The 14,528-nt window shown below is 55.6% G+C and overlaps 2 protein-coding genes across 4 annotated transcripts; one reads left to right on the top strand and one right to left on the bottom strand.

Annotated features, from left to right (window-relative positions):
* The first annotated feature begins 611 nt into the window (after positions 1–611).
* Positions 612–2,109, top strand: RNASEH2C (ribonuclease H2 subunit C). Its single transcript, XM_044680299.1, has 4 exons — positions 612–858; positions 1,502–1,611; positions 1,695–1,814; positions 1,995–2,109. The coding sequence occupies exons 1-4, from the start codon at positions 690–692 to the stop codon at positions 2,025–2,027; spliced, it is 432 nt and encodes a 143-aa protein (XP_044536234.1). The 5' UTR covers positions 612–689; the 3' UTR covers positions 2,028–2,109.
* A 94-nt stretch (positions 2,110–2,203) lies between these two features.
* On the bottom strand, positions 2,204–14,094 carry KAT5 (lysine acetyltransferase 5). Of its 3 annotated transcripts, none has more exons than XM_044680296.1 (14): positions 14,068–14,094; positions 13,896–13,962; positions 13,187–13,255; positions 12,948–13,084; positions 12,395–12,577; positions 12,183–12,257; positions 12,018–12,092; positions 11,678–11,926; positions 11,228–11,317; positions 10,334–10,474; positions 10,142–10,235; positions 3,252–3,411; positions 3,074–3,155; positions 2,204–2,620 (listed from the first exon to the last, which is right to left on the bottom strand). In XM_044680296.1, exons 1-14 carry the CDS (start codon positions 14,077–14,079, stop codon positions 2,486–2,488), a joined length of 1,569 nt encoding a protein of 522 aa, XP_044536231.1. In that variant the 5' UTR covers positions 14,080–14,094; the 3' UTR covers positions 2,204–2,485. The 3 variants fall into 3 exon arrangements, with proteins under 3 accessions (XP_044536231.1, XP_044536232.1, XP_044536233.1); XM_044680297.1 differs by having other exon boundaries at positions 12,395–12,550; XM_044680298.1 differs by lacking the exon at positions 12,395–12,577.
* Positions 14,095–14,528: the final 434 nt, after the last annotated feature.

Genomic DNA, 14,528 nt, shown 5'->3' with positions numbered 1-14,528 from the left:
TAGCAGCTCTTTCCCCCGCATCCCCCCAGAGAAGTATAAGAAGCCAACCCTGAGATCATTTCAAGGAAACCCAGGAAGACTTGTGTGTATAAGTGCGAAGTAAAGTGGGCATACGTGGTGAACAGTTTCTATAACTACATTTTAAAGAGGGTTGGCCTTGTGTCAGGAAGACCTGAATTCAAATCTGTCCTTAAGACATAGACTAGCTGGGTGACCCTGGGCAAGTCACTTCCCTCTTCTTCAGTTTCCTCTTCTGTAATCAGGCTGCCTGCTTGATAAGGGGCATTAATAAGACAGACTGATTTTTCCGAAAACTTGGCCCCTGGGGTACTTTTTTGTGATTACAAATGTAACAGGCTTTGTTTTTGTTGCTTTCCCAGTGGGCGAGACAGAGTTCGCAACTGAATTTAAAGGGGGAAGAAAAAAGGAGCCACGTGTGGCCCTACAGGTCCTTCAGGATCACCCCTGAAACGAGAAGGACCCCACGTCTGCCTAGAGCACTAGAAGCAATTCCGACTTCCAGTCGAATTTCAGCACGTGATGTCATGACGTCATGACGTCAGCGTCCCCATCATGGGCTACGACTCTTTAGAGGCAGCACGCGGAGACGGAAGCGCAGAGGCGGCGCTTGGCGAACGTTCCTAGGGCGCCCCTCCACAGCGGCGCACGCGCACAGGTTCGCCAAAGCCATGCCAGACGGCGCATCCTCCTCGGTCCCGGGCCTCATCCGGCTGCAGCCGGGCTCCTTGAGCGCTGCGGCACTGACGCCGCTGCACCTGCTGCCGTGCAAGATCCAGCACAACGGGCCCGCCGCCATCAGCCGCTTTTTCAGCCCGACCATTCGTCCGGGGCCCTCAGGTGCCAGGGGCATGCGTCGTAGGACCAGACCGAAACGGACTACATTTCCCATCGGCCCGTGGGGGTGGGGGTGGAGAGTGTGAGCGGAAGAGGCACTAAAGAGAGGTCTCTTGGGGCCTCCCTGGGAAATGTAGTCGGGCTTGGTGTGGGCGGTGAACACCATTGCTGGTGCCGGGCTGGGAGAGCCCAATGAAACTGGGGGAGGGTTTGTCTCCTACCTGTGCTCCTGTGGTTACGCACGTATTAAGCCCCTGTTGTGTGCCGAGCCCTCCTGGAGCTCCAACGCCCCGGAGGACCTCAGCTCAATGAGCTCCGCCTCTCATTTCTCAGATACGGAAACTGAGACTTGTTAAAGACTGGGCTGGGATTTGGACCCACGAGTTTAGGCAATTGCGATAAACAGGCAGAACGCTCTTGTACCGCGTTCTTTCGAGGGGTGGGCGCGGCGGCTCCCTGCCTCTCCCTCCTCCCCTCCCTACTGCATCAGGGAAGGCTCCCCGTAGGCGGGGCACCAGCTAAGCTTTGCCAAGCAGACCAGGACCACCATGTGGGAGGCAGCCGGGAGCCAGAGAGGGTGTTTGAGCAGAGGCTGCGCACCTGGCTCCATGCTCCATCTGACCTCAGTGTTCCCTCCCTGCCCCAGGGCCGGTGGTGTCCTTCAGGGGCCGGAGCCTGCATGGAGAGGAGGTGACGGTCCCTCCAGGCTACGTGGGGCTGGTGCTCCGGGAGGAAGACAAGTCAGAGGGGTCGGAGGTGAGTGGACATCGGGGACGGCAGGCATGGAGCACTGACTCCGTCATGGAATTCCCAGTCATTCCTCTTGGTTCTTCCCCCAGGACCGGACTGTCCAGGCAATGGGCAAATTTAGCAGCTTCACCCTTTGGGGTCTGGAGGCCCCCCCAGGGCGAGATGCCAGGATACACGGAGCCCTGACCTGGCCCAGCCTGGCCGCTGCTGTGAGTGCCCCTGACCCTGGGCCCTCTCCCACAGGGGTCCCCAGTCCCCTCCCCCAAAGGCAGCCTAGGCTGGCACCTGTGCCCAGTGAGGCCCTGCTGCCATGGGACTCCCCCCCACCCCCACAGTCCCTGGGGCACAGGGCACTAGGCCCAGCCCTACAGCTAACCTCTCCCCTACAGATTCATGCACCTGTGGCCGACGATGAGGACTGAGGCGGTGGCAGCTCTGGAGCCCCAATTCTGCGCCCCTACTTGTCCCCCCAATAAAGTCTGGCGGAGCCAGCGGCTGCCCTGAGCTTCTCTGACTTGGCGCCCCCTTCCCTTTCCCAAGAACGAGGGCGCCGGCTCCCTAGAAAGAGTTTATTGCCGATGAAACGGGGTCGAGCGTCCAGGGCCAAGCCTCTCCGCAGCCCCTCCGGCTCACGCAGTACAAAACAACTGTACACCCTCCCTCCCCCCACACTGTACATAGCTGCCCAGCCTCCGTCTGTACATGGCGCCCGTGCCAGGGCGGGCAGAGCTCTGTCTCTGAGGATGTGTCCAGCGTCTGGCCCCTGCTGGCCACCTCTTCCTCAGGGGGGCCCTTCCCATCCAGGGTCCTGTCCAGTCCAGCCCAAGAAGCAGAGGAGGCCCCTTGGGCTCCGCACGCAGTCACAGGGAAGGGCCAGGGGTCACCACTTTCCCCGTTTGCTCCAGTCCTTGGGGGTGAAATGTAGACACTTGGAGTCAATGCGCAAAAGCCGTTTGAGCATGGCACGCTCATGGCCGTCCACGATGTCCTCGGACAGCGTCAGGATGTACTGGCCCTTGGAGAGGAAAGGGGGCCAGTCAGATAGAGCAGAATCAAAGGGAGGGCAGAGCCAGCAAAAAGGGGAAATGGTGGAGGCCCTGATGGCCCAGTGGGAGCAGTCACTCCTGGGCCCACCCCCCAGAGCCAAGGGGACAGGACCCAGAGGGGCTCAGACCCCTGGGGAAGAAGGGTCTGTAGGAGGGCCGCTGGACTGAACAGTCAACCATGAGCCCAGAGGACCCTGCAGGAAGAGGCGCCATCTTGGACATGGCAGATGGGGGGGGCGGGGCTCGATGAGGCATTGTCCTCCCCACCCCCTTTTCAATGCAGGGAGGATGGGGGAAAACGCCTATAAAAAAGAATAAAAAGGTCGAGACCCCTCCCGGTACCCTTACGGCAGGCTCTGGTCATCAGCCACAAGGAGCAGGCCTGGCTGTCCCCAGAGGAGCCCCCACTCCCGGCCTCCTACCTTGTAGTAGTTAATGAGATTGAGGTACTGTAGCGTAGAGATGACATCCTCCTTCTTGATGCTGGTGATCTCACTGATCTCACTGTGGGCCACGGGGACAGAGGTCACAGGCCATCCTGGCTCCCCCCACTCCCCCACCCGAGGCCACCAGGTGCCCACAGGGACACGAGAGGCTCACTTGATTGTAATCTGGGGCCTCTCCCCACTCTCAGACTTCAGGCCCATGAGGATCTCCAGGATGGTCTGGGACCAGTAGCTGCGATAGGACAGAAGGCCGAGGTCCGAGAGGGGCTTCTCGGGCGTCCCTGTTTTCCCTTCCACCTTAGACAACTCATAGCCTGTGAGGAAGAAGGAAGCGGCAGTCAGGGGAGAATCGACCCTTTGTGAACGGCCCCTGGCACCAGGTACTCAAAGGCCCCCAGACACCAGTGACGTTCGAAAAGGGTCCATCGTTCTACTCCCTTGTCGAAAGGAGGGGGTCACAGCTCCTTTAGGGCCCCCCCAGAATATCTCAGACTGCCCAGGGAGGAGCAGACACCATGACAAGAGCCCAAGACCTCCGGGGTGAGGAAGCCTCCTCACTGCAGCCAGCTGGATTCTGTGGAGGCCAGAAAGAAGGCCCATGTTCCCCATCATGAAAGGTCCCTGGCATTCACCTTTTAAAATTAATCCTTACAACCCATCTTAGAATCCATACTAAGAAGTGGATCCAAGGCAGAAGAGCTGAAAAGGCTAGGTAGTGGTGGTTAAGTGACTAGCCCAGGGTCACCTGGCTAGGAAATGTCTGCAGCCAAATTTAAACCCAGGATCTCCTGACTCCAGACCTGGCTATCCACTGAGCCACCTAGCTGCCCTCTAGCCTTAACTTCTGAGTGAAGGAACTGACAGGCTTCTCTCTAGGATTTCCATTTCCTCAGCTTTGGAGAAAGAATAGCTTTCATTCCCCCCCCCCCCCCCAGTCCTGCTCCCCCACAGGCTGAAGCTGACCCAACAGTAATCCAAGGCGCTGCCCCTCACTTGCTCATCTCATCATTCTGGATAAGCAGCTCTACAGGGTCATTCATTCCACTAACTCCAATCTTGCCTTGGAGGAGCAGCTGCTTTTAACTACAGCCCTGGTGAGGCAACCCATTTCCCTTACTGGGACAGCTGCAAGAGGCCTGAGGCAGCTTTTCCTCATATTGTCTGTCAGAATCTATCTCCTGTGCCTTCCCTAGGCTGCTCTTGCCTCTGTGTTTTGGGGCCAAGAGAACCAGTTTGACCCCAGTCCCACATCACAGCTTCTCCAATGCTGGAAGGTGCTAGTATGTGCCCCCAAAGGCAGAGGATTTTCTGCCCATGACCAGGGTCTGACCACTTTGAGGACGTGGCTGAGGGGGCTGAGTTAGAGGGCAGACAGGTCAGCAAAAGATGGCATACTCCAGCTCTCTCCAACTAACAAGAATGGGGCAGAGGCAAAAGGAAGAACACTGAGTCCCCGAGACAGGTACAGTGCCAAGCGTGGCCAGCTGCCAGGGCTGCATCACAGGCTAGAGCTGGCTGAGTGAGGGTGGCTAAACAGAGGTCGGGGAGCAGTCCATGCCAGGCCTCCACACAAAGAGGCCTTTGGTGGTTGGAGCCTATTTTCTTTGGCATGAGGGAATGGAGGTAGAAGAACAGTTGGGAAGGCCCAGAGAATGCTTTCAGAAGTAGAGGCTCTGGAGGAGCAGGAAACACCTGAAAACTGAAGCCATCTAGCCAAATACAATTTAGCAAGAAAAGGAAAATACTGGGAAAGAGAAGGCCCAACTACCCTCATTGCAGTGACCCTCAGCTGGGCTCCCTTCCTGCTATGGCCACCCAGAAGAACCAACATATCAATCTGGGTCCTCTTCCCATTCCACTGCTCCATTAGAGAAACAGCCTCTGGTCAGAGAAGGGGCTGGCTGTAGCCCGGGCTCCCTGCCTCTCTTGTTGTGCTAACAAATCAGGGTAGGCTCACTGAGGGTTCACTAGGAGCACATAGGCTAAGTCTAAGGCTCTGGATTATTTACTGCCAAATCCAAATAAACTCTGCCCTCATGACCCTTGTCTGTCTTGGATCAGTCCCCTCTTCCCCACTCTCATAGCTGCTGATCAAGCTCAGGCCCTAGACCAGGGGTCGGCAACCTTTTTGGCCGTGAGAGCCATAAACACCACATTTTTTAAAATGTAATTTTGTGAGAGCTGTACCGTGCTCACAGTGCGCACTCCTGTAACAGCGCCTGAAAAAAAATGGACTTTATGGCTCCTGCATAAAGAGCCATACCTGGCCCTCAAAAAAGCCAGATATGGCTCCAGAGCCATATGTTGCCCACCCCTGCCCTAGACTGTGGCCAGCACCTCCTGACTGGTCTCTCTCTCTCTACTTCCTAGCTGGTATATAAGGGAATTCTTTGTTCTCTCTGGGTTTACACTTGTGAAAGGGAATCCTTTATTCTCTTTGTCTATTTGAGTTAAGATATTGGTTAACAATAATTTAAGTGCCCCTACTTAGTACCTCAACCAGATTGTGAAGACAGGATTAGCTCTCCTTTCTCTACTTTTGAATTCAATCAACAAAAGCTTAAACACCCTACTTAGCACTAGGTGGAGGAGCTCTCCAACTTTCAACTCAATCAGCCAGGAAATGAGAATTCATACCTCAATCAGCCAGGAATCTATGAATTCTTTTGATGAGTATTCACCTCTCCAGAAGGTGAGAAGTAGTTCCCACAAACACTGCCCCCTGGGAAGTGCTGGGCAGTTTGGAGGCTATGATTGACCCTTATGAAAAGAGGAAGGGACAAGAAGCCAATAAAATGGCCCTGAATTTCTGGGGCTAATGAAAGTCAACTTAAAGAAGGAAATTGGCTTCAAGGAGGAGTTGGACTTCAAGAAGGAAGCCAGCTTCAAGAAGAAGGTGAGGCTCAAGTCATCGTCTTGACCTGCCTCTTGGAGGGAACTTGGGTAAGTGGATAGCTGGCTTTCTCTTCCTGTCTTCTGGAGAGAGTTTAAATTCCGGATGAAGGTCAACAAGTCCTAGCTGAGTGGAGCACCAGAGCAATATTTTAGTTAGATAAGCTAATGTTTTCTCTACCCTTTTGTATTTCTTTGCTTTTGTTCTTTCCACATCTTTTGTAAATAAAAGCTATTAAAGCCTTTTCAACTTTGAAGCAAAAATACCTTGAATTGGCAACTACCATATTATTTATAAATGTCATATATTTAGTCAAACCATTAAAATTTAATTCCTACACTGGGTGACCCTGGCCAAGTCACTTAACCTGTTTGTGAAATGAGGCCAATAAGGCCCCCTCTCTCCCAGGACAGTAGTGCTTAGTGAAGTCCCTGATATATAGGCAAGTTAGAAACGCAGCTTCCTCTCCTTTCCTTGTTTGCTCCTTTAAGCTGGCCTTGTTCCAATCTGTCCCCGCTGACAATGAAATCTGCCCAAGGTCCTCATCACACCCCTCAAGTGGCATTTAGGATGATTCTCAGGGTGAAGGCCACATTTTCTAAGCTAGAATTAGAAAGTGAATGGATCGCCAGACTTGGAGCAAGCAAGTCCCAAGTTTGAATTCTGCCCCAGATCAGACTAGCTGTATGACTGAGCAAGTCACTTCACCTCTGCCTGCCTCAGTTTCCTGCTCTATAAAATGGAGATGGCAACAGCCCCCTGCCCCCCAACCTGAGGTGGTGAGGATCCAATGAGCTAACATTATAGAGAAGTTGCCGAACTTTAGTGTGCTATAAAAGTAACATGAGCTATTACTGTATGTGTTGGCCCAAAGCCTCTTCCAATCTGAGGAAGCCATTCTCCTCACCTCCCATCTTCTCAGGGAATGCCCTCCCTCCCTGATTCTGGATCCACATTTTCTGTAAGGTCTAGCTCAAATCTTCATCCCATGCAGGGGTCCAGTTCCAGCTTCTCGGCCTCCCTTGTGGGGTACCTGTCCTGGCAGTGCCCAGCCCATTACCACCCTAGTGGAGGCCTGCTGACTAGACTAGGCTTGGCAAGTGGGGCATCTTTTCTATGGAAGAGGAGGAGGAGGAGAGCCAGGGAGAGAGGTGTGACTTGGATAGCCAGTTGGCCAGGCCTTCTGTGCAGTGAGCTGCCATTCACCAGGCTCTCCCCTCTTCTCTCCAGTCTATTTCCAAGGCCTCCTGCAGACTTGCCCCCCACTCCCCAATCCATCCATCCTGAGGGTTGGGGAAACAAAGCTTGGATGGACTTTAGACCCTAGAACATCAGAGAGAATGCCAGAGCTCCCAGCTGCCTCATTCTCCTTGACCTCTGAGCAGTTTCTGACCCTGCTGGTCACTTTCCCTTCACTCCTGATTCTCTTCCTCCCTCTTGACTGCTTGCTCCTTCTGTCTCTTTTGCTGGGTCCTCCTCCACATCACACCCTTTACATGGGTATCCCTCAGGGCTCTGTCCTGGACTCCTCTTCTCCTCCCTCTAGACGACTTCACCTCCTCAGCTCCCATGGATTTAATGACCATCTCTGCCGAGGATTCTCAAACCTCCCTTTTCTGCTGACCTCCAGTCTCGCCTCGAGCTGCCCTTCAGACTCTCAGACTGGAGATCCAACAGACATCTTAAACTGGACTTGTCCAAAAGGGAACTCGTGATCTTCCCCCCAGCCTCACCTTCCCTGGAGGTACTACCTCTTCCCAGCCTTGGAGTCACCCTGGACATGCCGCTCACTCTGTGCCCCACCACCCTCACCTCTGCAGCATATCCTAAATGTCCCTTCGCTCCTCTGACACTGCCTTTGCCCTGGTGCAGCCCCTTATCTCTTCAGGTTTGGGCTATTGCAATGGCTGCTGGGGGTCTGCCTGCTTCAAGTCCATCCTCCATTCAGTCAGTAACAGGATCTTCCTAAATCCCAGACCCCACCTTGTCACCCCCCTCTCTGAACGACCTCCAGTGGCTCCCTGTCCCTTTCAGGGCCAAATACAGGATCTTGTTTGGCATCCAAAGCCCTTCATCACCCAGCCCCCTTCCTCCCTCACATTTCCTCTGATCCAGTGACACCTGGTTGTTAACAAAGACGATCCTCATCTCTTGGCTCTGGAGCAATCTTCCTCCTCTGCTCTGACCAATGACCTCCCAGCTTCAAGTCCCAACAGAAATCCACCCTTCTCCAGGAAGCCTTCCCCAGCCTCTCTTAATCATAGGGCTTCCTTTCCTTAATTAGTTTCTACTTATTCTATGTAAAGCTTGCTGGTATAGACAATAGATACGCAGACAGTTAATGCTATCTCCCTCCTAAGACTAGGAGTTTCTCAAAGACAGGGGCAGCCTTTTATTTTCTTTGTATGCTGAGTGACCACTTTGTACTATTTGTTACATAATTCTTCCTCTGTGCTATTTTAAAGATTATTTTATTGATTTTCTTTAAACCTCTACCTTCTGTCTTAGAATTATTACTAAGTGTTGGTTCCAAGGCAAAAGGGCTAGGCAATGGGTGGTAAGTGACTTGCCCAGGGTCACACAGCTAGGATGTGTATGAACCCAAGGACCTCCCATCTTTAGGCCTGGCTCTCCATCCACTGAGCCACCCAGCTGCCCCTTGTGCATGCTAAATATATGTATTTAGAGTGAACCAGTGACAAAGAAGGAAACCCAGGGCTCATGCACAGACCTATTCACTGCCCATCTAGGGCCCTACCACATGGTCAGGCCTCTTTCACATCAGTCTCCCCCAGACAAAGGTCACAGACTGTGGAGAATAAAGGGGTCCTGGGAGCTCCCTCAGCTGAGCCTTGGATGAGAGGAACCTTGAGAAATCCCTGCCTAGTGGGCCCATAACCCAGAGGGGAAGTCTGCAGCCTCATCCCCTTTGGGCACCTTCCCCCAGGGCTCTGAGCATGGCCCTCTGCCATGTGGCATGTAAGCTGTCCAATTCTGGGAGATTCGTCTCCATGATGCATCTTCTCTACTCCAAGTCCCTCACCATCCCAGCTTCCTACTTTATTGGACACTCTCTGCCTCCTCTGTGTCTTTCAGAAATGAACCTAATCCACCAGATGAGGTCTGAACTGCTCTAGAGGCCAGGCATCTTAATGCAGTCCGAGTTGAGGGGATCTCTTGGCTGCTCCATCTCACTGCTAACTCATACAGAGCTCACAGTCCATTAAGACCCCCAGACCTTTCTCAGACAAACTGCTGCCTGAACACTGCTTCTCCTATAGCTAGCCCCTGAATTTCATCTCGTTCAATTTTGCCCCCTGCTCTAGCCTGTCTCTTTGGACCCTGCCTCTGCCATTCAGGGCTGGTAAAATCATAAAACAGCACAGAGCCGAGTTCAGATCCCTGTGGCATTCCACTGAAGACCTACCAAGAAGCCCCTAAACAATTACTTTTTTTTAAGGCCATGGTCTAGGCCCCAGCTCTTGCCTTTTCTACAGGGAGAGCAGGAGGCACTGCTGAAGCACATGTTTTGCTAAAACGTACATAAATTTGTCCAGAAAAGGGAAGGCCATTGGTGGGGCAGGACCTGCTCTCGCGGGAACTCCCAATTTCTCTGAAACACCCACTTCTCTGTGTCTATGTTCACCAACCAATGCTAGAGTCGAGTCTTTCTTGGAATTTAAGTCAAATTCACTAGCTACTTCCGCCATACCTTCCCCCTGTCCTGTGGCCTCCTGGGATAGAGTTCATGTGGGCCAGGTGCCTGGCATTGAGTCTAGCAGGAGTCCTTACTCACTGTGGAGGATCATCTCCCTCTCAAGTCATTCTGGCTACGGCACCTCTGGGACAGAGCAAAATCCAGCATGCCTAGCTCTGAGGCCTCCTCCATCTGCCAGGCCTGGCTGTGCCCTCAGCATGGTCCCTGTGTCTGTCTGTCTGTCTGCAGCTAGCCCTGGGTTCTTGCATGTTCTCACCTTTTTCCCTCATAGGAAGGGAGGGGAGGCACTGCATCTGGCACCTGATGGTAGGATTCATCCCTTCTAACATTAGGGGAGCTGGGCCTGGCAGTCACATCAGCAGCCTCGAGTCGTGGCCAAGCCTGGGGAGCCCCATCCCTCGCTGTCCCCAGACTACACAAGGGAGGCACTTACTGAACTCAATGAGCAGCTTGCCATAGCCACGGCGCTGGTAGGGAGGTAGAGTCAGAATGCAGGCCACATTGTAATCCTCAGTGGACTCTTTTTCCTAAAAGAGGAATACACAATGTAAGCATCGGGGCAGAGAGAGGGAGAAGCCAGGAGCTGGGGGAGGGGCAGCAGGCTTGGGGTATCCCTAAGACTGACCTTGGAAAAGTAGCCGACGATGTGGAAGCCCTTGCAGTCATACTCGGTCATGACATAGAAGAGGAAGGGGTCTGTGTCGTAGTACAAGGTCTTGTGGTCCAGGAAACACTTGGCCAAAAGACAGAGGTTCTGGGAGTAACTCTAAGAGGGGAGGGGAGAGGGACAGACATCAGCACCTCAAGGAGGACTTGCTCAGGACCTGCCATCCCCAGGGGCAATGGCCTGGAGTGACACTGAGTAGGCCCATGGCCGGCCCACTCAGGCTGAAGGTAGAAAGGGCCGTGGCACTTTGTCAGAGCCCAAGTCAAACACTCTTTAGTAGAAACAGGTCATTCAGTGTTTCCAAGATTTCAGAGATGCCACTCTGGGACCCAGGTACAGGGACCAGGAGCAGGCTCCAACAGGCCGAGGGGGTCCATGCAACCACAACATTCTATTAACTTACTATACAGAGGGGGCAGCTGGGTGGCTCAGTGGATGGAGAGTCAGGCCTAGAGACAAGAGGTCCTGGGTTCAAATCTGACCTCCTAGCTAATGTGACCCTGGGCTAGTCACTGAACCCCCATTGCCCAGCCCTTACCACTTTGCCTTGGAACCAACATACAGTATGATTGTAAGACAGAAAGTAAGGGCCAAAAACCAAAACCAAAACTTGCTATACTCTTTTCAAAGTTAGTTTATAACTTTGGACTGACAAATTCTGGCACAGAATAAAATAATCAGGTTTGGGAGTCCTTCCTACCACCACTGTGAATTGAGCTTGTTAAATTATCTAGTACATGTTCCAAGCAATTAGAATCCTCTGAATTATAGTCTGGAGCCCAGTCTTAGGAGCTGGGTTCTGGCTGAGAGGGATCCAACTGTTGCCCCTCCCCAACCCTCATCTCCACTAACCTTGTTCTTACGCCCATCAATTTCAAAGAAAGAAATGGTGCCCTTTCGGTAAATCTCATTGCCTGGGGGATGGCGCAAGTCACATTTGGTCTGAGGAACATAAGACAAGAAGCAGCATGTGAGGCAAGTTGGAAGGCCATGAGATCTAAGCAACTTGGTGGCCCTCTCTCATTTCCTACCTCCAGGCCTCCTTAGCTCTGGCTGTGCCCCACACCCAGTATGCCCTCCCTCTTCCCCTGGGCCCTTCCCAAAACCCCTGGCCTCCACGGCATTCAAACCATGCCTGCTGTGGGAAGCCACTCTTGCCCCCCACCTCCCCCCAGCAGGGTGGGGCATTTGATTGTGAGCCCAGGGAACAGGAGTCAGGATTCTGCCTTTCTCTGTCTCCCCAGAGCATGACATGGTGCTGACATCAATGACAGGGCAGCAAGAGAGGCCCCGGAGACGTACCAAGTGGCGCTGTAGACACTTGAGGCTTTTTCCATACTTCAGACAGAACTCGCAGAGATAGAGCACAGGCAGAGCGGTCAGCTCCTGGGGGTACGGGGAGAAGTACCAGGGCTTGAGGCGGTGCCGGCCAAGCTCGATGCACTCGATGTTCTTCATGCGGGTGACGATGTCGTCGTGGCTCCGGTCGGACACCAGGCTGCCAGTCATGCGAGGGGCTGACGGAATTCCGTCTGAGCTGTCCTGGGAGTCCTATCAGTGGCCACAGGGCAAGGAGGGAGCTGAGCTGAGCGAGTGCCTGACCCACAGACCTGCTCCCTCTTCCCATCCTCCCCAGACCCACCTCATCAGTGCCTAAACAGTTGGACTTTCTCTTCCGTCCCGGCTGGGCTGCCAGGGCCCTCCGGGTTGAGCCGTTCTGTGGAGACACAGGAGGTGGAAGGACAGAGTGAGCTGAGGGGCTCAAGGGCATGGGCTCAAGGGCACTGAGGGGACCTCGAGCACACACCTGAGGAAAGACAGAGGCCGGTGCCGTCTCACTGGGCACGGGAGTTGCTGGCGAAACCACTTCCACTTTTCGTTTCTGTAGAGAGAGACCGAGAAAGGTGGGTCAAAGGGGCAGGGGACCCGGGTCTTGGAGGGCAGCGTGGTCACAAGGAACAGTGGGGACGAGGGAGCTGGGCTCCGGAGCTCCAGGCCAAGAGCAGAATCCGAGGGTACCGTGGAACGGTGGTTGGGCTGCAGGCAGGAGCTGGAGGAGAGGGGCTGGTCAGGCTCGCCGCCGGGGATGGCCTCGCGCTCCTTGGGTAGGTTGAAGCGGAGCGTGATCTGCACCGGGATCGGCAGTGTCTTCCCACTGGCCTGGGCCGAAGCCGGCTGTAGAGATAGGTCCAGGGTCTTCCTCTGGGGGAGGGGGAAGGGAGCGAGGGGGAGGGGAGGAGGGGGCCCCCATCAGCCAGGTGGGTTCCCCCCCACACCCCTTCCCCTTGGGCTGGCTTCCCACCCCAACGATGTGGGGTTTGGTGACTGAATTTTGAAACCTAGCATTCAGTAACACCGCCTCCTCCCTCTGACCCCGACCTGGATCTCTACAAACCCTCTCCAGGCTGCGGCTTAGAGCAGGGCTGCCTTGTGCCTGGTCTCATCCTCAGCCTGCGGTACAGGAGCCCCTAGACCTCAGGGGCAGCAGAAGGACCAATGGCATGGGGAAAGGGTCTCAACAGCCTCATAGGAACCATCTCCAGGCTTGGCTCAGGGCGCGGCTTCTACTCACCACCTCCCTTTCAGGGGAGCCCGGTCTGGACCCAGGGAGCCCATTTTTGGTGGGGGTCTTGGCCTCTTTCTTGGGAAACTGGATCTTCTTTAGGTCCAGCCTATCATGGGTCACCCACTCATCCAGGCGCTTGTTGACTGCAGAGAAAGAGAGAAGATCAGGCGGCCAGGAGGGGCCCAGGGTCTCATTCTCTCATCGTCTCCTCCCTCATGCCCGAGGACCACCAGCTTGGCACTCACAGTCAATGTAATGGACGTAGAAAAGCTTCCGCCCACTGATGTCCTTCACACTCAGGATCTCTGCCAGAGCTACAAGGGAGACAGGGGTCTTCTTACAGGAGGGCCCAGGTTCAGCTCCCCTGGAGCTGGGATTCAGCTGCCTCCACCTCCATCCCTGGCCTCAGCTCCTCTCCCCCTCTCTCCCCAGGATGCCCAGACCATCCCCTCGCACCCCCAGGAGTGCTGGGTACAGCCTTCAGATTGTCCTTGAATTGCCCTTGGAGATGAAGGGGGGCCAAGACTCTGGACCCGCCCCTCGCCAGGCCCCGCCCCTCATCCCTGGTGGTCCTTGGCCCCTCCCTTTCTCCTGGACCGGTCCCTAGAGCCCAGCTCACCTCCCCCTTGGGGGGTTGGGGGGGGGCCTTCAACCTCTGGCCACGCCCCACCGTGCCCCAGGGTCTCAGGCTCCACCCCTCTGATTGGACACGCCCTCCTAGTTGGCCCCTCCCCCGGGAGATGCCCGGGCCTCCAGCCAGGGCCCTCCCCTTTCAAGGGCCCCCAGACCTCGACCCTTCCCTGCCCTGGCCTGTATTGACCCTTCCTCCCAGGTGGGATGTGGCCCCGCCCTCACGAACCACGCCCATTCGCCCCCAGACCCCGCCCCCACCGGGGATCCATCGCCCAGGCCCCGCCCCCAGGGCTCCCGTTGGCTCCGCCCCCCGTCACTCACGCCACTCATCCTCGTTGTCCTGGTTACGCCGCAGCACGGGCAAGCGGCAGCCCTCGATGACCTCGCCCTGGGGAAGACACGGCGGTCAATGGGGGAGGCCGGGGGAGTCGCCGCCGTCCTGCGGATGCCTCCGCCCCGCCTCGCCCCGCCCCGCGCCGGGCCCCGGACTCACCACCTCCGCCATCTTCCCTCCCTCCCTCAGGAGCCGCTTCCGGCTCCGCGAGGTGACGTCACGTCCGCCGTGCCGGAGCCTCCCGGATTCTAGCTCCAGGGGTGTGAGGGTCTGGAGGCCTCTGGGGGGGCGGGGCCGGGCCTAGATATGTCGGGGGCCGCTGGCCGCGGGTGCGGCTCGAACGGCAAGAACGAACGCCTACAGGGGCGCTCGGCCTCCGGGTGGGCAGGCGGAGGAGCGTCTACCTCGAGGCCCCGGGCCGGAATCAGGGCGGGGCCTGGGTCCTCGCCTTCTCATTGGACGAGAGCGAGGTCCGTCAGGAGACGTCCTCCGTGAGCGTCGGGGTCACGTGGGTGTGTTCGGTCACGTGATGCGGTTGTTGTTATTCCGGCTGGGCCCTGGACGTACTCCGTGGCTGAGCAGGGGCCCTGCCTTATTGGCCAGGAAACTTGAAGTGGGGA

The sequence above is a fragment of the Gracilinanus agilis genome, chromosome 6 (assembly GCF_016433145.1).
Source record: "Gracilinanus agilis isolate LMUSP501 chromosome 6, AgileGrace, whole genome shotgun sequence".
Taxonomy (NCBI): domain Eukaryota; kingdom Metazoa; phylum Chordata; class Mammalia; order Didelphimorphia; family Didelphidae; genus Gracilinanus; species Gracilinanus agilis.
This window is presented reverse-complemented; position numbering and strand designations above follow the sequence as displayed.

Coding starts and splice junctions, on each gene's coding strand:
- KAT5 (XM_044680296.1), bottom strand. Junction 12,093..12,182: donor CGGCCTCTGTCTTTCCTCAG/GTGTGTGCTCGA, acceptor GTGTCTCCACAG/AACGGCTCAACCCGGAGGGC. Junction 2,621..3,073: donor ATCTCATTAACTACTACAAG/GTAGGAGGCCGG, acceptor TTCCTCTCCAAG/GGCCAGTACATCCTGACGCT.
- RNASEH2C (XM_044680299.1), top strand. CDS start 690: ATGCCAGACGGCGCATCCTCCTCGGTCCCGGGCCTCATCCGGCTGCAG. Junction 859..1,501: donor CATTCGTCCGGGGCCCTCAG/GTGCCAGGGGCA, acceptor TCCCTGCCCCAG/GGCCGGTGGTGTCCTTCAGG. Junction 1,612..1,694: donor ACAAGTCAGAGGGGTCGGAG/GTGAGTGGACAT, acceptor TTCTTCCCCCAG/GACCGGACTGTCCAGGCAAT.